The 24,142-nt window shown below is 36.7% G+C and overlaps 1 protein-coding gene across 4 annotated transcripts in view; it reads left to right on the plus strand.

Moving 5' to 3' along the window:
* SEMA3D (semaphorin 3D) overlaps positions 1-24,142 on the plus strand; it is a 201,910-nt gene that overhangs the window by 114,567 nt on the left and 63,201 nt on the right. For all 4 annotated transcript variants that reach the window (XM_032304901.1, XM_032304902.1, XM_032304903.1 and 1 more), the window contains 3 exons: positions 6,555-6,674; positions 11,773-11,866; positions 14,793-14,921. In XM_032304901.1, coding sequence (XP_032160792.1) covers positions 6,555-6,674; positions 11,773-11,866; positions 14,793-14,921 — 343 coding nt within the window. The remainder of the gene's footprint in view (positions 1-6,554; positions 6,675-11,772; positions 11,867-14,792; positions 14,922-24,142) is intronic.

The following is a 24,142-nucleotide window of genomic DNA, read 5'->3' on the forward strand; positions in this document are numbered from 1 at the left end:
TCGTTTGTATTTGGGAGCTATAATCACCTTAAACCTTCAAGCACACCTACTACCAGCCCAGGACTAGAGATGTGGAGAGTTTTTCTCTTTTTACTGCAATCTGTAGAATTTGATGTTGACTCATGTAGGGATAATACAATTCTCCGTCTCCTTCTGTTTAATCTGTTTAATCTTTTAAATCTTTAAAATAATAGTGTTTTTTGATTTTAGAAATACTAACACTTTTATAGCACTTACCATGTTCTAGGAACAGCTTCCAATGCTTTATAATCTTGTTTAATCCTTAAAACAATATCATATGCTAGACTTTATTATTATCCCTCCTTTTATAGATGAGAAGACTGAGGCCAGAAAAACTAAATGTCTTGCCCAGTATCACATATCTAGTAAATAGCGAGGCCAGGAATTGAATCCAGAAGTCTTGCCCCATAATCCGTGCTGTTACACAACACTGTGATCTACACATAAAGGTCTGAACTCTCTGTATAAGGTCCGAAAACTTTATCCCTCAAACTGTACCCCTCAAATCCCTTCTCTCTTCAGTGTCCCCATAACAGAGATCCTCAGTTTACAGCATTGCACAGATTTCAGCCGACAGAAAACTGAGACAAGTGTGTGGTTTTATTGACCTCTTTATTACCTTTGGCATTACCCTCTCTCCTCCCTTCTCTCTAGTAATTTTTACCTACTTCCCAAGAGTGTTTTTAGGATTAACAAGTGTTTGGAAAGACTGTCCCTTTACACAAAGGTACTATATAACTGGAAAAATAGTGAATTATTTACCATAATGAAAGTTAACTAATTGGCGTGGGGAGGGAGTGGAAGATGAGGAAACAAAAGAGAACTATTCCCCTTTCTGGACCACAGTCTCCAGTTTGGTCCAAAGAAAGGAAATAGTGACAGGAAGCTATTTCATAGTATTTTGTTTCTGCTTAGAATATTATTCAAAAGAAAGTCGCTAAAGTAATGTCCTTAGTCCTGACTATAAAGAGTGGAGTCAACAGCTCAGTTCAGGCAAAAGAACGCACAGGATGTGGGTAGCCTGGGTTGTGTTTGTCATCTTAACCCTAGAGGCACACAACCTTGTCAATGGAGACATGACGTAGACTTCAAGGATCTTCCATCGCCCAATTTCTGTGATTACATTCTTTCTTGCTTCTTTTTTAAAGAACGTCTAAAAGCAAAACAAAGTGCTCCTTGTCGAAAGTTTGCAAATTACATGGAAGTCATCCGTAAATATCTCCTCCCCCATGAACACTGCCCAGAGATAGCTGGTGACATTTTGATGTTTATTCTTCTATCTTATCTATTTACTATTTTTCAGAATGAAATCATTGTATACATAGTCTCCTAAAACATTTTTTTTTCACTTTGCAAACTGCCATGAGCATTTTCCCATGTCATTAAATTCCTTTTTATAACACAACTTTTAATAGCCACACTGCATTCCTTTATATATTATTTCATCAATCCTCTATTGTTAGAAGTTTGGTATATATCCAGTTTTTAGCTATTATAAGTGATGCGTCACATGAAATATCTAATATGTAAATACTGAGAACATCTTTGATTATTGAGTAGAATTACAGGTCAAGGATATAATTTGGGGGTTTTTGGGGGGGTATAAAATTATTTATACACATTGCAAAAATTACCCTCCAGAACGTTTATGCCTTTTGTGCTTGAACCAGCAGTGCATGTTCATGAGGGGGTATATTTTGCCATACCCTTGCTAATTATGGTGGATATAACATATGGTTAATAATTAATGCTAAAATGTAAATGAATAAAATAAATGTATTTCATCTTTGCCAATGAAAAGAAAATTATTTTTGTTATTTTTGCTTGAAGTTCTTTCGTCACTATAAATGCTAAATATTTTATGTAGTTGTAAAATTAGGGCTTATTTTTTGGAATTTCATATCCCTATAATTTCTTTATTTTTAAATTTTAGTGTTTTCTTTTTCCTTATTGGTTATTTACAGATTTCAAGATATATATATTATTATATCATTATTATACATATTTTAAGATATATAAATATGTATAAAATATATTATTACTTTTTGATCAACTTACTTGAAAATATTTTTTCCCAATTATCCTATTTGATAGGATAAATTTGATCCTTTGAACCACTTTTAAATATTTTAATAGGCATACTTTCCTTTTTTTCTTTAAAATATTTTCCTCTGTCTTGCTACAACAGCTAGTTTTTGCTCTGTAGAAACTTTTACTTTAGATCTCGCATTTTTAAGAGAGAAATGTAATATGGGGATTTTCATGTATTTATTTTGAAGTGTCGACAACTTATCAAATCAACACTGTAAGACCTAAGCACATACCTGTGTAGAATTTATCTCTTTTTGAGAAAGAGAGAATGCATGCATGTGTTATCAGGGGTGGAGCCGAGGGAGAGCGAGAGAAAAAATCTTCCAGCAGACCCCCGCTGAGCATAGAGCAAAACTGGGCTTGATCCCAGGACCCTCAGATCATGACCTAAGCCTAAATCAAGAGTGGCTGCTTAAGCCGTTTAACCACTCATACACTCTGTAGACTGGATTCTGTTCTGAGGTCTGTTAGACCCTGGAACACTGTGCAAAGTCTGTGGTAATGACCAAAAATGTTTGATGATCACTATATTCTGCAAAATACACTAAAAATAAAAACAAACTCGATACCTAAGTCATGAGTGTCTCTCAACATATAACCTAAATAAATTAAAATTGGCAATTATAAATTAGTTATCAGAATATATATAAAGCTGAATTAGATTTAATTGGACTATATATAAATCTAGAGAATTAAAATTGATGCATTTATGTGTTGCTTCCCCCCCCACCATATCTAGGGTGAAACTAAAATTCCAAGTGTTAATACATAATACAAATATATACTAGCCTTTTCTTCCAAATATTTATTCAGTTTTACATATGTCTTATTTATTTAATTTCATTTTGTAAATGTATATGTGAGGTAAAATATTGAAGCATTACTTGAGAGAATTGAAAAGTTGATACTAGTTTTAAATTTTCTCTTTCTTCTGATGGGAGTGCTAGTAGGTGGGGGGGAAGTAGGTGAGAAGAATAAGGAAGGAAGGAGAAATTCATATTTTTCCAAATTTGAGCATATTACTCCCTAAATTGAAATGTTCACTCACATGCAACCACACTTGGAGTTGTGGGGAATAGCTAACAAATTAGCCAGCTTTCGGGGAAAGTTAAAAAAGCTGCTTCTCAAAATTATCTTTTCTCATGCCTCACGGAATTACGCTGCCATGAATAGCCATGCAGGTCGCAAAGTTGAGTTAAATCAAGTTAATCATTGCTCCTGCTATTTAAGCAAAACTCCATCTTGCAGGATCTGTTCCCAGCTTTCTTTGAGAGTTACCCTCTCTCAAATTCACTACAGAACAGTTTGAGCAGAACTGACTTTTCTGTAAACTGTCAGACAATTCAGGGTTCACCCATAAATTATTCTGGTCCATGTCAGCCCAATCTGGGAGGAGGAGGAATGTCATAAATCCTAGCGAATATCTCACCAAGTCAGAAAACTAACATAATAAATTACTTTCCAGGGCTGGCTGCGTTTTCATAAAGTACTCCTAGAAAAGTTAAAGGATGTGAAATATTTTCGGTGTGATTCAGAGCTTTTTCTTTATAATCAGTAACATTATGTCTCCTCTGTGTATAAAATTTCACCCCGGACCTTATTAGCCTTTTTAAAAACAATGCTGTGTCTCTCATAGTCCCTACTCTTTCCGACTCCATAATTTATAATCTGGAAAAGAAGTAGCTTTATTTCTTTATACAAATACTTGTTGCAGAATCTTGTAAAATTGCTATCATAGTTAGTTAGCGTGGGCTACTGTAAAAAAAACCTCAAAAACTAGGTGGCTTAAACAACAAACATTTATTTCTCACAGTACTGGAGGCTGGGAGGTTCAAGACTAATGTGCCAAAAGATTGGGTGCTTGATGAAAATTCTCTTCCTGGCTTGCAGATGACCATCATCCTGTTTTATCTTCACCTGGCACAGAGAGAGAGAGAGAGGGAGAGAGAGAGAGAAAGAGAAGGAGGGGGATAAAGGGAGAAAGAGAGTTCTGTCTCTTCCCATCATGATGATCCTCATCTCGGGGTCTTTTTGGAAAGCTAATTATCTCCAAAAGGCCCCACCTCCTGTTACCATCCCACTGCGGGGCTTAGGGTTTCAACCCCTGAGTTTTAGAGGACACATGTGCTCCCTTCATCGCAATTACCCTCTAAATTCTATGACTATTTGTTAAAACAGCTTTTTTAAAAATGATGAAATAATGGGCAGCGAGTCAGTCCCTCCTCACTCCAGCAGTGTAATTCTACTCTTCCCCTCCCTGTGTCCTGTTCCTGGTATAGATCTCATCCTTGTATAAAGGGCTTCATGGTGAGGCGGGTGGGGGGGGGGGGGGAGGGACGACCAAGAAATAAAAGTTCCTTCAGTGAGCATGAGTGAGTAAAATAAAAGCTGAAGAATGTTAAAACCTCTCATTCTAGTGATGAAGCCGTCATTACAGTTGATCTGGTGATCACAGACATTTTTAAACCCTTTGCCTTGGCTTTTCTCATATTACTGTGTCTCTATAATTTGTTCTAAGTCATGAGTATGACATATGTACTGTCTGAATTCGATTTTCGTTTGAGATTGCCTAACATGATGTTAAAGAATATGAAGCTAGAACCCCGTGGTGCCTTTGTGCAAACAGAAAATAAATTCTCTCCATCAAACACCTTGACAGAAAGGTGAAAACTGATATAATAAGGATTTTGTTAAACAAGACTATTTGCCAGAAAACTGTCTTAGTGAATTTGAAGTGTTCCTTTCTTAAGAGACTGCATATAATGAATGTTTGAGAACATACACAAAATATATGAAAATATTCAAGATAATAAAGATGTCTATAGTGTAATTTGCACATTCTTAGAAGTGCCCCCACTCCCACCCCCCCCACCCCCCCCACCCCCGCCCAGCCTCAAGAGGGCTAAGTCTCCCTATCTGTGAAAGAAACTTTCTTGACTTGTGTAGCTCTCTTGGAGACCGATAATGATACGGTCCCTTCAGGCAGTTTTAAGCAACTGCTTTGTTTATAGGAAAGCAGAGAACAGAAGATACCATTAATTCATTGTAACATTCTTCTGCGTTAGAATGTGCACATTTTATTAATTGGGATCTATGAATTCTTGAGACATAAAATTGCAAGGCTACCTGGCCCACGAAAGTCCTAGAGACTAGGAACTCTGTACGACAAATAGGCGGGCATAGGTTTTCACTCTAAAATCTGAATAGCCACAGGGATATTGATATTTTATATAGATCGGAATCAAGGTAAGTAAAAATATTAATATCATATTATTTAACTTAATCCTGTCAGTTAAGTTGTTGTCTGCCTTCTGAAAATTGTATTTAATTCTAAAAACCACCCTACCAGGTACATCACTATTTTTTTGTCATTTGGGTTTTTTTTGCAATATATTCCTTCTTAACAACCCTAACAACAAGAGTGACCCATTAGGTCAACGTCTGACCAGTGAGGAACCCATGGCCATTCAGGTAGGGAAGAACTAGACTTTTTCTGTGAATCCCAGTTGTTTTGTATGTTTATACCTTTCTTGGTGAACACTTCCCTACCTCCTAGATAGAGTCAATCTAGAATAAAAGTATATTCCAGCCCAGTGTTTTCTCAGGGGTTTTGGGGTCCAGGAACCTTGAAGCCAACAATTATGTAAAGATAAAGAATTACTTATGGGAGGTAAATAAGAAATAATATACAATAACAGGAATGACTACTATGGAAAATGTAAGAGTCACTACTTAGAAGTAACTAGGGGATAGATAATATGCATTATAAAAATAATAATACAAGATATATTTTTAGGACCAAGCACATGCAAAATGGGCAGAAATATAAAAATCCCTTTAAAAATTTGACTCAGTGTTAGAAAATGTGTGGGAAAAACAAAAGACTCTTGAAATAAACATAAATTAAATCTTCAATGCTCTGTAACATTGAAAATAGATGGGAATAAAGTGGTAGGGCATTCCATCCAATAAGAATGGAATACATACATGGGAATACACAAGTGTGTTTGTGTTTTGTTCAGTGTAGCTGAGACGGTTGATGTTGTCAACAGTAGGATCTATGCGGGATAAAAATGTGGGAACATGAGAACATGACGGGTTTTGTTCTTAAGTAATTCCTGAAAGAAGGTGTGGATATCTCATTCTGTTGACATCCATTCTCTAGGCCCTGCTGAATACCGTGGAGATGTGCATTCTAGCTTTCTGATTAGTTCAACACCTGTAAAACTTCAAAAAAGCTTCAGTCACTCATTTAAGCCACAGTTTCTAGTTTGTTTTGCCTCTTTCGCTAGGTCAGATATTTAAGCATGTCTTATAAATCATTTTCATTTCTATTGTTTTTCTTAATGATTTATCTACTTGGAAAACAGGTGGTATGAATGATAATTTTTCAAAAACGTGAATTGCGTGCTAATGCTTTAATTTTTTTTTATGTCCAATAGACAGAATGTGCAAATTTCATCCGTGTACTTCAACCCTATAACAAAACTCATCTTTATGTGTGTGGAACTGGAGCATTTCATCCAATATGTGGTTATATTGATCTTGGAGTCTACAAGGAGGTAATATAATGAAATAGCATGAAAACAATTAGTTATAATATCTTGTCACTTAATGTCTTTGACATAAAACAGGCAGATTTGAATATAAAGTTTGTATCATATAGTTTATGAATCATAAGAACTCAGGTTCCCAGGGACCTTATAGATTGCCATTTTGATTACACACTTTATCTACCCAATAAAAAGTTTTTTATTAGAAGTTTTTTTAATGAGATGATCAAAATTAAAAGTGTAAAATGTTTCAAGTGTTTGTTTTCTATGGGCTCCATGTATGTCTTTATTTTCTCTTGAGTTTCCATTGTAATTAGGTCTATACTGGTTGCTCTTAGTAAAAATCCAAATCCCACACAACCTCGCAGTGGAATTGTATCTTATAAATAATTTCATTTTTCCCGTCCAGCAAATTTTACCTGTTACATATGGTGACAGTGGTGCACGCTAAGTCCAGAGAATTTTAATTATTTTCTTAAAATTATATAGTCATTAGCACACTGAACTTATTATTTCTGCCATGCCAAATTGCCGTAGTACAAATAAAGATGCACTAAATTAAGAGTACTATATTCCAGCTATCAATGAACATTTTAATAAATGGCAAACATGTAGATTTCAGTAATTTAATGAATAGCTAATACATTAAAGTGACTTCTTTGCATCTTGGACTGTGCCAGGCACGTTACATGGATTGTCTCTTTGAAATTTCACAAAGTTCTTAATTGAAGTTAGTACCTTTATAACTCCCAACTTACAAGTTAGTAAAAATGGAGTCTCAGTGGAATTAAATAACATGCCTAAAATCACCCAGCTAATAAGTGGTTTGGCAAGGAATTGAACCAAAGCTGTCTCTAGATCAAGCATGCCCAACTGGGCTTTAGAGTACATACTCTAAATTGTTTCTTTGTATGGGTTTGATGGGTTGTACTGTCATCCTTATGTTTATGTATATACCACTTGTGAATAACCACACATATTTGCAGGATAATTGGCTGTGTGTTTGAAAGTAAAGTCTAGGCTTATGGAACAGGTTTCTTTACATTGATTTAACTGATTCATGCAGAGATCAAACCCACAGCTGTGGCTGGATTAATTTTCCTCTCTAACCAACTTGTCTAACCAGCTCATTCTCAACTGTTTGAAAATAAAACAACCCTCATAGTTAAATCTCTGAACCACTAGGAGACTTGGCAACTTGAATCCATCATTCTTTGTTGCTGGTATAATGTTCGCTCGCCTCGCTTTGATGAAGGGTAATATATAACAGTAGCTCGTAGCATAGGGTGTAATTATATTAGATAGCCCCACAGCGTGGATGTGTTGGGAGGCCTGAGCCTAAAGGCCAAACTCACAACTTGCTGAGGGGTGCACATAGTGTTCTCTAACTCCTAAAAGTCACGAGGGCTGAAAGGGAATTTAGATGGAGTTAATTACCTAGGTTGGGACTGTCAAGAGGGCTTGGGGCAGTCAGATATGCATATTCTGTGACTCAGAGAATTATGGGTGAGCTGCGATGGGAGCTTGATGAGTTTTCCACCGATCAGGAGTCAGGTAATTGTAGGGCTACACTGCTTGAAGATCGTTAATGTTTTTCAGTGAGGAATTCACTGCTCTTCCAAGAAGAGTCAGAAGGATCTCCCACATTCAAGTAGATAAGGTTGCTCCTGAAGTGGCTGGAAAGAGGGACGGGCAGTATACATGAGGGATGGAGAAGGGAAGTGTAGGAAGTCCCCCTTCTGGGGAATACTGGGGCAGTGAGAGGAAAGAGGAGAAAAGCTCAAATGAATCCCAGATTTCTGTCCTTGGCAGTGAGCTGGAGAGCCGTGTTACTGAGGTGAGAATAGTAACAAGTTTGCGAGGGAAACAGTGAGTGATTTTTGTACGTTTTGCATTTGGGAAATGTTCAGGGAGGTCATGCCAAGTGGCTGGTTGGATCTAGATTCCAGGGCAGGAGTCAGAGCAGTTGTCAGCAGCTAATCTGGGAGCCTGGGGAGCCAGAGTTTGAATTATGGCTTCAGTCACTTACCAGCTCTGTGGACTTACGTGCCCTGCATAAAAGCTTACGTGCCCCTCCAAAAGCTTCTGTTTATTCAGCAAAATGAGGATGATGATAATAGTAACTATCACACAGAATTATTTGGAGGATAAAATGAGAAAATGCTTGTATGGGCTTTGGCAGAGCACTTGCTTCATTCCAGGCGCTTACTACTTACTGTTGAGCCATGCGAGGCAATAGGAGCGTGAAAGGCAGCAAGGCAAGGATTTTATAAGTGTGTATGGGAACTTCGTGTAAAAATAATGTCTGCAGTGTATGTATACATGCGTATGTATGTGTAAATTGTGTGTATATATGTGTACGGGTACATACGTGTGTAGGTGTTTGTGGGTTGTATATATATATGTATGTATATATTCTTTGTGTGTAAATATATACATTTATTCTGTGATACTGGCAATGCCTGATATTTGTTTAATAATTACACTGGAGGTATGTTTTTTCCTCTGGGATCTCCCCTCTTCTGCCAGAAATCTCATCTTTAAGTGGGGGTGGTATTAACAATAATTTGCCTCATTGCTCTAATGATTAAATGTTTCCTATCATGCTCATCTCTTTACTTCAACAATACACGTTGGTACATCTTACGTAATTAATTATGCTGGAGGAATTTTCTTATGAAACTGAAGTTATCTCAAAAATGAGTGCCTTGTAATTCAGTCAGTTTATCGCCCAAAGTCCACTCAGTCAACCATTATTTTTTACAAAATTTTCTTCTTGGTGTCCTTGACTCTGGTTTAAGGAAACTTGCTTTCCTCATAGTTCCTTTCTCCGGGAAATTATAAGGGAAACCTTGTCCTAAGCCTTCAAGATATCAGTGTTATGGGCTTATCTTTAGAATGTAATGAAATGTTGCACCTTAAAAACAGAAGTCTGTACAATGATGAGGGTTTATCTCGTACTCTTCATCAACTGTGACATTCTCCTATTTTCTTCGTCTTTCCTTCTCTGGCACACTGGGTTTCAGTTTACTTTTTTCCCATTACAATATCCCATTATAGGCTCTAGAGTCCACAGTTCAAACATGACCCGTGGGAAATAATGTGCCCTTAGTGATATTTAAACACACATAAGAGCCACTGTCTATAGGTGTTTTTTTTCCTGACGTCTCTCTAGCCCCATTCCCAGTTGGGAAGCGCACCCTAAATGGGTTCTCACTGTACCTTTTCCGTGCCAAGGCTCCTATTGCAGCTTGTCATTAGCTGGCCTGTTCTAACTAAACACACTTGGACATGATCATATGACATGGTCATGGTGAGTCTATAAATTGATTTCAACATTTTTTTAAATCCATGAGTTTGAAATTCTGAGGTGAGATTCATTAACAGCATGAACTTGGGGACAGCCCTGAGAGTTCAAGCTACTGCTGTAGCTCTTACTAGCTATATGATGCTGAGCAAAATAGTTAACCCCTTCCATCCTCAATATTCCACTTGCAAAGCTGGAATTCTTAAAGTAGCTACAGTTTTAGGCTTATGGCAAGGATTTCGGAGACCATGTACATAAATTCCCCCGGCCCACAGTTAGTACCTATTCACTGCAGGCACTATTCCTGTTAACATTAAAGTGCATTTACTTAAAATTATGAAAAAGCCATTGTCAGTCATGCTATTTAAATTACTCTCACTCCTCTTTTTTAAAAGGTGGTCCTTGCTATTGGTTCTGTTCAGAAGAAACAAATCTGAAACGACAACACACTATGGCAAACAATCCGTTTCCCTCTGTCCCTTTCGCTTCATTGCTTACTTTCTCGATAAGCAGCACTGAGTGTTCCTTTCTTATTACTCGTGTGTCCTGATATAACTTGGTAGATACATCATCTAGAGAAAATTTCTGAAATGCTGGATTTCTCTAACTAGCGCATGTGCAGGGTGAGTCATCAGCCTTTCTGCTGGGTGGTAGTGTTGTCATTGTTATGAAACACTCAAACTCATGGGGCCATATTCATTATACATTCATATTTTTCTTGGAATGTTCAACTTAAGATGTTATTTTTTCCTGAATATTAAAAGTCTGCCAATGTCATTCTGTCTGTGGCCACTATTATAAAAATAGATATTTCAGCCAAAATAACTATGTGGTTTTAATGTGTACAGCGTTTTCATAATAGTGAAAATACTACAACAGGGTTTTTGTTGTTGTTGGTTTTTTTTTTTTTTTTTTTGCCCACATTTATCAACAGATCTGTAAATGAACTGCATGCCTTAGAATGATTTTATGTCTCTAAAATCACAAAGGCCTATTTTGTGTCACAAGGCCTATTTTGGTAAAGTTGCAAATGTATGAGTAAATAAACCACAATAGTACTGAAAGTATAATTCTTAGAGTAAATTCATTTCTTCCTCTTCTTCTTCTTTTTCTTTTCTTTTTTTTTTAAGTAATCCTTAGGGGCACCTGGGGGGCTCAGTGGGTTAAGCCTCTGCCTTTGACTCAGGTAGTGATCTTGGGGTCGTGGGATCAAGCCCCGCATTGCCTGCTTCCCCCTCTCTCTCTGCCTGCCTCTCTGCCTACTTGTGATCTCCGACTGTCAAATAAATACGTAAAATCTTTATTAAAAACATTTTTTTTTTTAACCGGCATGGGGCTCGAACTCATGAACCTGAGATCAGCAGTCACATGCTCAACGGACTGAGCTAGCCAGGCGCCCTATAAATTCATTTCTTAGATGAGGAAATTAGCTCATGGGGCTTAATAAATTTATCAGCCTTAAGAAATATGTGTGCTTGCTGGTGATTTTGATAATGAGAGTGGTCCAGACTTAGTGAATTGATGGTTAGATCACTGCTTCCGATTGAAAAGATCATTCAGTATTATCATTACTACTTGGGGCAAACACAGACCAAAACCTGGGAATTGAGCCTTGCCAGAAATAATATTTGCTGAAGATTAAGGAGCCCAGCATGATGCCTGTGCTAAACGCTCAATCAGTTTTTGCTGAATTAATGAGTTAGAATTTCGTTCTTATCTCCTATCTTCTTGCTGATTCTGCTCTTAAAAAAAAAAAAAAAAAAAAAAAAATCTCACTTGTGTTAATATTTCTCCTAACAGGAAGTTATATTCAAACTAGACACACAGAATTTGGAGTCTGGCAGACTGAAATGTCCTTTTGATCCTCAGCAGCCTTTTGCCTCGGTAATGACAGGTAAGATCAATGGCAGGCATGTCTTGCTTTTAGGTGGTTTCCTGAAAAAGTATGTGTGGACTGAACCACATTTTCTTATTGAGTTAAAGATTATCCGGGATTACTCTTTCACGGGCTTTTTGATTATAGTATTTTAGTGCCGTATCTCTATATTTAGCATCCTTATCCTCAGGCGAGGACCAAGCAAATCCTTCATTTCTACATAGTTTTAATTTTTTTTTTAATTTATATTTATTTATCTGGGAGAGAGAGAGTGTGTGAGCACAAGGAAGGGAAGGGCAGAGGGAACAAGAGAAGCAGACTCCCCACTGAGCGGGGAGCCAGCGCAGGGCCATCCCAGGACCCTGAGATCATGACTTGGGCTGAAGGCAGATGCTTACCCCACTGAGCCACCCAGGCCCCCCTCTACACAGTTTTTAAATGAACTTCAGGTTGAATTCTTTTTAATGCAAACAACACATACTTTCTTGTTCTATAATTTTATTTCGATGTCTTAGATTTTCTTATACGAAGCTACGTCCCTATTTGGCTTCTATGGAAGTTAAATTTAGCAATTCCTTAAACATAACAGGTTACAAAATATGCTGAAGATTTGAGTGCAAGGATTAATAATAAGATGTAGCAGATAAACTAATAAAACAAATGATGGAATACAGGTAATATGAAATACAGATAATAGAATGTGATAGCACCTTTTCCCTCGATGCGAAATTTTTGTTAGCACATTCAGTCTTCTCTTGCTTTGTCTACATTTTAAATTCGCTTGTGAGGTGACTGTCCTGTTTAAAGAAGGCAGTGCTGTGTGGTCTGAAGTCTGTTCTGAGGAATGTCAGCACGACCTCTGAATTTTAAACATTATAAGGACCCCTTTTGTCTTGGTTTGGTTCATGACTTTACTCTCTTTTTATTGAACTTGTCTATCAAATGTTTGAATAGACGATAAGAGTGAAGTACCATGACATTTTAATTTTCACTTAGTGAGAACTAGTGATCTTCCTTTGAAGTGAAAGCGTGCGTGTTTTTGTGTGTTTTGAAAATCGTATGACTGATGTTCAGTCTTTATCCTCAGAAAGTGAGATAGATGATTTGGATTCTGATCTGTCAAGTGGGGTTGACAGAGCCTTAATAAAAACAATGGATTGCAGGCATCGGTGACCCCTCTTACAAATCCCTAAGTGATTTAAATACAAAGACAGTTTTAAAGCCTGGTCTACAGATAGAGTTTTTAGGTTGAAACACACACTTTTTTTTTTTTTTTTGGACAATATGTTCAAATATCTATAGTTTTTTATGTTTCAAATGAATAGTTTGTTTCATACTCTTACCAAGTAATGCCTTTTTGATGTTGTTATTTTTTTCTTCTGTTTTTTAAAAATTTGCTCCACAAATGAAATATTATCATTTACCATTAATTTTAGGAGATTGCTTTAAGAGAAGGAAGTAATATCATATCTATATTCATTTTACCTAACTGGATTTCTCTCTTCTGTGTATTTTTTTGTTTTGTTTTGTTTTTTTCCTTTGGAAATTGACTCCTGTCATTATTTAGATTGGTTGACTCAAATAGTTGAATAACAGGCTATTTAGATGGATCTAATCAGAAGATTTAGGAAATATCTCAATCACTTATAGAAAGTCAGAATTTTAGGAGTGCCTGGGTGGCTCAGTGGGTTAAGCCTCTGACTTCAGCTCAGGTCATGATCTCAGGGTCCTGGGATTGAGCCCTGCGTCTGACTCTCTGCTCAGCAGGGAGCCTGCTTCCCCCTCTCTCTCTGCCTACTTGTGATCTCTCTCTGTGTCAAATAAATAAATAAAATCTTAAAAAAAAAAAAGTCAGAATTTTAAAGATAATGTTTCTGAGGAAAATTAGATTTTAGTGATAAAACGGTGTCTTTCACTGTTCTTATACATGGCCATTTATAAATCTAAATGTTCTGTAGAAATTAGTCTTTCTTTTTTTTTTTTTTCTCTGTTAGGTGTACTCAACGTTGTTGACTGTAAGTAAGGATTTCTTAAAATAGAAGCTTAGCTTTCAAAGGGCAATATATTCCAGCGTAGGGACAGCATTCTTGTCTCTCTCCTCTCCCAGTGCCCACTGGCATTAAGGAACAGTGGCCCACACCCCTCTTTCTCTCCCTCAATCCTTTTCTATTCCCCTTCTTCCCCCATTTCTTCCTTTTCTCTCCCCATCCTTCTCCCTCCCTTCTTCCTCCCCTGCTCTTTCTCTTCTCCTTTCTCTTCTGCATCCCCACCCCCACCCCCACTTCTCTCTTTCTGGCAACACACGGATATGCATTTTACATAAATAACAGGACAAAGAAGTTCGGTATGCAGTAATAGCCACATCTTTTTCTTTTCAGGAATTCCTGTTTATCAGAACCATTAGAGATGTGATTAGCTACAAGGAATGCAACATGTTATAATTACCAAGAATGACTTCAGTGCTGAAAGCTCCCTTTCAGCAGAGGTTAGGCAGAGAAAAGTTGTGGTCATTGAGGTTGTGTCGGTTAAGTAAATACTAATTACGCAATCCATTCCTCATTATGGCATTTGCTTTTTAGTATTTTTTGGGGGCTGCTACAAAGACAAACTCCTAATTATAGTGTATCTTTGAATTATTTGTGGGGAGAGGGGAAAGGAGGAAGAGCTTATTCATAAGAGAAGCTAATGCATATGCAGTTATGAATTCTGAAGACTTTGGCCATTTTTATCTTCAGGTCTCTAGCATCAACATACCAAAGTTCATTGAGTTATCCGGTCTTTGACGCTACACATTTTTCAAAATTTGAATGTAAAATTTATGAAACAGTATCTTTTCATATTAAGCAAGGAACGCCTTTGGTTTCATGCCATGAAATTAGTGTATTGCCAGTAGTATCTGCTGCTGTACTCATAGAAGTCCTGTGTATTTTCTTCTCCCTCTCAGATGAGTACCTCTACTCTGGAACAGCATCTGATTTCCTTGGCAAAGACACGGCATTCACGCGGTCCCTTGGGCCTACTCACGACCATCATTACATCAGAACTGACATTTCAGAGCACTACTGGCTCAATGGTTAGTGATTTTCTCTTTTCATTTTTTTTGCCTTTGCTTTTGGGTAGATAAGAAACTCATTATTACTCATTCAGAGGTGTTTGGGAATAAGTGGTTTAGCTTAACATTATAAAATACATTTGATTAATTTCCCTCTAAGACAAATCCCCAGGACCTGTTGTGTATATAATAATAATAGCTGACACTTACTGAGAGTGTGCTATTGTCCTCGATGCTGTTCCATGCTCTAATTGATCCTTTAAATGTCCACAATGACATATGAGGTATGCATTCTTATTTTGTGCCTTTTACAGATGACTAAACAGAGTGAGGTTGAGAAATTTGGTCAAATTCTTATAACGGGTCACTTATAGACCCTGGGGCTCAAGTTGGCGATCTTTCTCCTGAAGTCTGTTTTTTAATGACTAAGCCAAATACTATCTATGAGCCTAATGACAAGGGGGTAGGTTGTGATGCTAACTTCTTTGGTTAAAGGTAATTTATACCTGGGTTGAATGTCCCTCTAAAATTTTAAGTGTATTAATATTGACATTAGTGGGAGCCTGGGTGGCTCAGTGGGTTAAGCCGCTGCCTTCGGCTCAGGTCATGATCTCAGGGTTCTGGGATCGAGTCCCGCATCGGGCTCTCTGCTCAGCAGTGAGCCTGCTTCCTCCTCTCTCTCTCTGCCTGCCTGCCTCTCTGCCTACTTGTGATCTCTCTGTGTCAAATAAATAAATAAACTCTTTAAAAAAAAAAATATTGACATTAGTTTATCTGAGGACTTTTTTATTCTGAGTATTCTGAGTTTTAAAAAAACATACAGTATTCTGAGTTTTAAGAAAGCCACTAATGAATTAATTGACTAATTAATTAATTACTGTTTGCTTATGTTCTCCTTACAGCAGGTCAGATTTAATCATGGTAGTCTAATGTTTTCTAATTATCATAGGACTTTATTGCGATATAGCGTGGCAGAATCACATAACATTTTGCCATTTAAGCAGACAAACAACATTTCTCGTTCCCACCATAAATACTGGGTTTTAGTGCAGGAGGCCTTGGTAGACATTTCCTAGGGGCTATCTCTCCATCTCTCAGTATCACTTAAGCAGTGACAACATAAACAGAAGAGAAAAACACTTTAAAACATCTCTTTAGTCTGAACCTCCAGATACATTTGTTTACACAACAATGGGCTCTCCCTTGACCTAAGAAGAGCCTTATTAATGGGGAAGACAAATTTAGAATATCTCCCAACTATGTGATTTCTCATTAATTTCTCTACACTCAGTCAGGACAAGACTATCTTCCTGAGCATTGTGAGGTTTTTGTGGAAATACTTGGTTTGAGAGTGACTCCATGGATTTTTACCAAATAGAAAAGCTTACCCATATCTGTTTAGGTAACAAGATATACATATGGCTTTAAAATGAAGTATAGATTGTATTTCTTAATCTTGGGATGGCAAATGTCATTAAATTGCCACTCTTTTCAGAGATTATTCTGTTTATCCCTTAACAATGACAGGTCCATTTAGAAGTCAATGGCATTGCAGAATTAATAATGTCAGAAATCTTTATTCAACTATTATTTGACTAGCATGTTTCTAATGCTGTGTGAAAAGGATCACAAAGGAAGACTTGAGTTGGTTTAACATTTAGTAACAACTTTTGAGGACCCTTGGTATAATGAATGCTGTTCTACTCCTGGGTTTACAAAGATGACAAGGGAGGGTTACTGACCTCACAGATGACAGCTACTGGAATCATTAGGAGAGAGTGGGAGTTGGGACTGGAAAGCTGTAAATATTATCCTGATACCACAGGGAAGTTAACTATGGCCTAGTTTTTTGTTGTTGTTTTGTTTTTTTTTTAAGTATAATTGACACATAACATTATATTAGTTTCAAGGGTAAAATATAATAATTCAATATTTGTATATGTTGCAAAATGATCACAAAAAGTCTATTTGATATCCGTCACCATACATAGTTGCAAGTATTTTTCTGTGTGTGATGAGAACTTCTAAGATCTACTGTTTTAGTAACTTTCAAATATGCAATACAGTATATTAGCCATAGTCACCATGCTGTGTCTTACATCCCTAGGACTTATTTTATAAGTGGAAGTTTGTGCCTTCTTACCCCTTCATCCATACCATGGTCTTAATCAGGGAAGCAGATCTTTGTTTTTTATAAAGGTAACTGACACTAGCATGAAGAGAACACTAGAAGAGAATGGGGATAGTGAAAGAAGCCATAGCACGGAAATAGGAAAATACGGGACAAGAACAGAGGTATTGCCAGTGGAGATGGATGTGAGAATATACAGCAACAAATATTTTAAATAGAAGATATTTGTTTGGGGATAGAAAAATCCAAGGCTATGAGGACGGAATTCAAGAGAAGGTTTTGGATACTGAAGGAACTTGGTGATTAAAGAAGTCAGTAAAAAGGAAGAAAGGAAAAAGGAAGAAAAAAAGTAGAAAAGTCTTAGTGGACTGAATGCAAGCAAAGGACTAAGAATTAGGAAAACTAACATTTGTTGTTCTAAGACAGTCAAAGCAAAATGCTTAGTGATTACGGGCCAGGAGACCATATGACCCAGTTTGCCCTCATATTTCCAGTCTACCTCTAATGTTCTGTATCTCTCGAAAGTGTCCTAGTTTAGACAAGAATCACAGCTCTGTTTCTGTGGAATTAAATAATGTAGGTTTAAATCCTGAATGTCACTTATTTGTGAACTTGGTGAAGCCTTTCTGTGTGTCTACATTGTTTTGTCAAAAATTTGGCATAATAATAGTATTTATTCACAGGGTGTTCTAAGGATTAAATTAGATCATATAGGGAAGATCATACTGGGAAGTCTAATGGAAGACAATTTTAAGAGTTCAGAGTAGATGCTGTCATCACCATCATAGTCACTATTCTTGATGGTAAAAAAGACAGGAGGTGGCACTAAAACACCAAAGGCTCTGTGGTCCACTGACATCTGATAAGCATTTATTAACTATTGACCACCTTTTCTTTCTTTCTCTCTGCATTTCATAATTCTGTGAGCTCATCCACTCTCAGATTCCCAACTGTTTCCTGTGTTCATGTTTCCTGAAACTATATTTCCAAACCTTTTTTCTGCAACTCAGAGCCCTTAAAAATATTTATTTGCGTGTCTTATATTTTCCTTCCAGATCACAAGAAAGAAACTGATGTTTTATATGTGAATAAAGAGATCTAAGCCTTCACCGTGGTAGTGCCACAAGGGGAGCTATGGTTATTTTTTACAAGTTGTTTAAGTTGTGATCCTTTGCTTGAGTTTCTTTAAATATATGCTGATACAGATAGAGATAGAGATATGTAAAAAACTAATTGGATCTAAAATCTAAAATCCCTGGAATCTAATTTAAATTATCTTATTTTCCCTTTAGAACCTGCCATTCAACACCAGTTTCCTGACTTCTAACTATCTTAACTTTCTAAACATTATCCACCCATTTACCTTGAAGTTATCTTTTATTCCTTCCTCTCCCCCACCCTTTTTATCTTATCTATCACTAGGGCCTTTACTTCCGCCAAAATATCTGTCGACCTTGTTGTTTCCATGGCCACCATCATTCTGTAGCTCAGCATCACTTGATCTCTGGGTTCTTGCCACTATTTTATTCTTTGTTAATCCACTTTCCTGTTGCTAATCTCTTCTGCTTTAAACTTATTTTGTATAATATCACTATTTTAGGCACTTTTAAAGTATTATTTTATTTACGGGTATAATCCTGAGAGAATTACTATTCCCACTTTACATATGGGGGATAGACTAGAAGTCAGATATACCGTGCACAGATAGCTAGTAGATGTGGGGTTGAAAGTCAGGAATGTCTTTCTTGCTCTCGATACTTTTTTCTTGACATTTAGGATATATTTTATGATCGGCCTAAATTCTGTTTTTGTTTTTTTTTTTTTTTTTTTAAATTCTGTTGTTTTGACTGCACATCCCCTGCTCCTGGAGCCTTATTTACAGACAAAGGCGGTGCCTACATACTACGTTGTGCGATAGCAAACTGAGGATGTGGGTTTGGTTGCAGGTGCTAGAGCAGAGAGAGAACATGTGGTTGGGTAAGTGATGTGGAAGACCGTGGCAAAATCTCTGAAGTCAGGGTTAGTGAGAACATCAGATCAGCTGTTTGCTGATGGACAGGCAGCCCAGAATTAGAAGAGCATGATGTTTCAGGAGACCCATTCAGCCAAGGAGCTTCTCAGTTCGTGGAAACTAGGGCACAGCAAGGGAGAAATTATAGAAACTATATGAGTTTCTTATAATGAGGAAGTACTTGATTGGCTAAGGCAAAAGATTGACTTGCTTAGGAAGCATTTCTGTTTTCCATTCTGAGAAGTGTCCATTTTCCAGATAGAGTTACCCTGGGGTCCCAAGACAGAGGTCAGTGGATCATCTCGCTGGAATCGGGAGGACGGGGAAACAAAATACAGTGATTGGGAAACTGCAAAGATTACTGGGAATAAGGTTATCATAGACATGATCTTATTCAACCTCATATTCCATAAACTAAGATAACATGAAGAAGGTGTGTCCAGGTCTATTATCCCCAAGCCTGGCCTTCCATTCCAGTACCAAACCTTGGAAAGCGGTAGTGTACCCTATCTCCCGAGTCACAAGTTTGACTGCCCTTCTGGTGGCCGTAACGGGAATAGAGGCTATTTCTGCCTTAACATTGGACCTGATGTACCAGTTACTGATGTAGACTACTTGCTTTGAAGTGGCACTAATATAGTAGACACTAGCCACATGTACATTTAAATTAATTAAAATTAAATGCATTTAAAATTTGGTTCCTTAGACATACTGGGCATATTTCAAGTGCTCACTGGCCACGTGGGCTAGGGACTCTCATGTTGGACAGCACAGATGTAAAACATTTCCATCATCACAGGATTTTCTATTAGACAGTGCTGGTCAAAAGGGTACTTATTTATTAACTGTGTGCAGTAGCTCACAATCAAATAATGCAACAAAAGTATAAATTTTCTTTACTGTTCACTTAGATGTATGTGAAACTCATGCCTTGGTCTCATAAAATTGTTGCGAGGTTGAAAGAACTGACAGATATTCGATATTTCAAATGACAGAGTCGGGGTCAATGTCAAATCAGTTTCTACTATACAGTAAAACATCATTGTGTTATGTATTTCTGGTTAGACAGTTTGAAAGGTTTTCTTCCTGTTAAATTTTCCTCTCTGTACTTCCACTTTTAGTTTAGAATGCTAATTTTACGTTTGTGAATCACTAAACTCTTGTAATTGTAAAGCAATATTACATTAAGTGAAATGTAAGAATTAAATTAAATTTGCAATTGAGTGTGTTTAAATAATTAACCTTTTAAAAAGTATGATCTTATGTGAATCTTTTTTTTAATTAATTAATTTATTTATTTATTTTAATAAACATATAATGTATTTTTATCCCCAGGAGTACAGGTCTGTGAATCGCCAGATTTACACACTTCTTATGTAAATCTTTTTAAATCCATAAAATCCTTAATGCTTGTGTGTATCCCGTATTTTGTTCTTTGCCCTGTCCAAAATTAGCCAGAGCAAGATCAGCTATCCTCTTCACTTACCAGTCCAAGGATCCTTGTCAGAATTCCTCTAGGACTTTGTCTAATCCAGGTTCAGTAACCTTAAGAAGTGTGAATACCGACCTCTTCTTTGGGAGACCAATCCGTCTGCTAAATACCTCACCAGGAGGATGAAAACTTGCGAAGATGCAGTACTATGGGCGGTTTTGGATGAAGTCTTGGATGGTTCCACACTTCTCTTTCTCACTTTTCTTAATCAACTTAATCTTAGAACCATCAGGAAACGGGAATGTAGATACAAGTCTGAGTGGTTACTCAAATACAGTTGAGTTTTCATGAGAATTTTAGGGTAAAGCTTAGAAGTATGATGACCATTTGGAAAATGAAAACAAACAATGATGCCTCTGATGCGTATGTTTTTATTTTCTTTGCTGGAGTAGATGAGAACTTCTGTTTTAAATTTTTATTTTTAACATATGGAGGCAGTTTTCATTGAAAGTTGTGTTTCATTGAAATTCTCCTGGAGAATTCTGTTGTCTGCAAATTCTCCTTCCGCTCTGAAAGGGTAACATTTTTTAAAAGGGATAGTGAGAAGATATTGCAAGAAGGGAAGGAAAGGAAGGAAGTCACTATTTGTTAATTCACGGTGTGGGTGTGCTCATCCGGTGCAAAGAGATTGGTGACGCATATCGCAGGCTCCGTGGGTTGATGCCATTTTCACTAGGCAGTGCCTCTACATGTCATGCTAATAGCTCATTTGTGAAAATGCATGATTTTAAACTCTATCCCCATTAGAGCATGTCTTTTCAATGCCGAAGGGGGAAAATGTGCCATTGTAATAAAGCCCAGGTGTCTATTGTTATGATTTTAAATTATTTAATGCAACAACTGTGCATGTCATACACTGATTAAACGATAACTATTTTTACTCAAACTTGGCAGCAACTCAAGAAAGAGTTTCTGTACTAAAATACTAGCATTAATATTCTTCTAAGACAGGACCTCAATTGAATCTGCAAGAAAGATATTCTATATTCTTGAAACGCATTTATTTTTTCCTCATGAGTATGCTTATTATTGAAATCACACAATAGAGTACTGTTTGATACTACCTCATTTTTCATAATTAGATTTCTTCCTATAATAAACATTTGGCTTCAAAATCCCCATCATTCAGTTTTCTCACAGTACTCCAAAATGGTTGACTTATAGGACTTAGAACCAACATTTAAAAGAGAATCCAATAAAATCAACAGTCACTGAATGTAAGTGATTATTTATCTATGAACATCTAGGATCTATTGATCATCTGTATTATATATTAGCTAAAAGGTGAAGGAAATACAAATTGGCTAGTATTTACTCTATTTTCCCCCACTGATATCATAGATAAAATTCCTGGAATGTAGACTGGTGTCATATTCTACCTTTGACCATTTCAAATGGTGATACCTGAACTTGGATAGTATTTTCAATACCTAAAATAGGTTTTTCTGTGCATTTCTGCAAAAGGAGAATAGGAATTGTCATATTTATTTGGTCACCCTGCAGACCATCTACATTCCACTTTGTCATAGAATTATATTTTTTGTTGAACTCAGTAAACAAGTGAAGACTTACCAATTGTCTCCTCTAACCACTTCACCCATCTGAGTATCTGAGGAAAGCTTTACAAGCAACTCTGTCTCTCACACTGGAATTCCTTTTACCTGTAATGATTTTCTGTTTCACATCACTAAATTCTCATTTCCTCTCTAGAGAGAAAGGACTGTAAATTTGTACTACAAGGTTATTTTTTAAATTATAAATTCAACTCAATCATTAAAGTGATAGGATATAAATGTTACAAGGGTAACATGCTTCATGTAGAACTTTTATTTAAATTATTTGAGTGCTATGATAAATTCTATTTGTGTGAATCCCCTTTTAAAGTTCAAATATTTGTTAAGATAAAACAAGCCAATCATATTCCTATAATTCATATATCTTTTCAGTTTTATCCCTTTTGTGTCTAGCTCCTGCTCAGGAAGGGCAGATGTCCAGCTCCTGCTCAGGAAGGGCAGAGGGAGAGGGACCTAATCCTTAAACAGACTCCCTGCTGAGCATAGAGCCCACTGTGGGGCTCGATTATAGGACTCTGAGATCATGACCTGAGCCAAATCAAGAGTAGGACACTTTGTGGAATGAGCCACCCAGAAACCCCAAAACCCTACATGGTTTTCTTTCTCTTTCTTTCTTTCTTTCTTTCTTTCTTTTTCTTTCTTTTTGGATTTCATTTATTTATTTCAGAGAGAGTGAGTGGGGGAGAGAGAGAGAGCGAGAGAGAGCGCACATACATGCGGGGGAAGGGGCAGAGGGAGAAGGAGAAGCAGACTCCTTGCTGAGCATAGAGCTAGACTCAGGGCTCAATCCTGGGATTCCAGGATCATGACCTGAGCCAAAAGCAGATGCTTAACCGACCAAGCCACCCAGGCATCCCCCAAAACCCTACATGATTTTCTAAATTTTATTTTTTTATTTTTATTTTTTTTTTAAGTAACCTAGGACTGTATGAAAAGTGAGATTATCAAGAGCGTAAGCATCCACTGGAGTTCTAAACTTCAGGAAAAGAACTCGGAAATAATAAAGAACAAAGGAGAGAAAGTTCATGTACATAATTCCCACTCACTTTCCTCTTAAAGTTTCCCATTTAAGCAGAGAAGAGGTTGGATAGGAGACCCCAGTGACCCAGCCTGACTGGGATGTCAAAGACTGAACTACCTATCACTTGGAATCAAACATTAACTTTTGTTTATTGAAGAAAGCTCTTGGGAAAGTTGTTTACTGGGCTATTGGCCTACTGCTCTGCTTTAGCAGGAGATGATTTTCGGGACTCCTGGGGTACATGACAATAGGGCAAATGTTGATCTTCTTTTCTGTTTTGTTTTTGTTATGGTGCTGGTGGTTGTGGTTTGAAATTCTTTTGTCTTCTCTTGTTTCCTGCTCTACTTCCTAAAGACTGCTCTGTGCTTTTCTCTGGGCATCTCCCATTTTCTACTTCACTGAGGTTCTTCCTTCTCGAATAACCATACTCTCTATTTTGCCTTAATCAGAAGAACAATTTCCAAATTAGTATCACCTCATTACAGATCTGTCACTTGGTTCATTCACAATTCTATAAAACCCAGACTTAAAAATGCCCCAGAGTTTTTAAACAAGGAATGAGTAATCCAAACTGGCTTGTCATTGGTGCAGGGCCAAGGGATTAGTTGAGTTTCTAATATTTTTTTTTTCATTTGACCTATATTATGGGCATTTTTCCATGCCAGTATGTTTAGAATGTGTACTTTGTTTTTATCAGCTACCTGTTATTTGAACAAGTGTGTGGATATGCTAAATTTTCTCTCATTCTCTTGTTTGTGTTCGTAATCATGATTATCATCCTGAAGATTCATTTAATAATAAACTTACTGAACACTTACAAATAATTAATATTATAAATTAAATATGAATTAATATTATAATCATAAAACGATATTTTATTTAAAATTTTAATTTAAAAATTATATTTAAAATTTAATGTTATAATTATAAAAATAATTATACAGTTAATATTATAAATTAAATATAAATAAATAAATTTATTGAAACATTTATTGAACCCTTATTGTGTGTCA

The sequence above is a fragment of the Mustela erminea genome, chromosome 11 (genome assembly GCF_009829155.1).
Source record: "Mustela erminea isolate mMusErm1 chromosome 11, mMusErm1.Pri, whole genome shotgun sequence".
Classification (NCBI taxonomy): domain Eukaryota; kingdom Metazoa; phylum Chordata; class Mammalia; order Carnivora; family Mustelidae; genus Mustela; species Mustela erminea.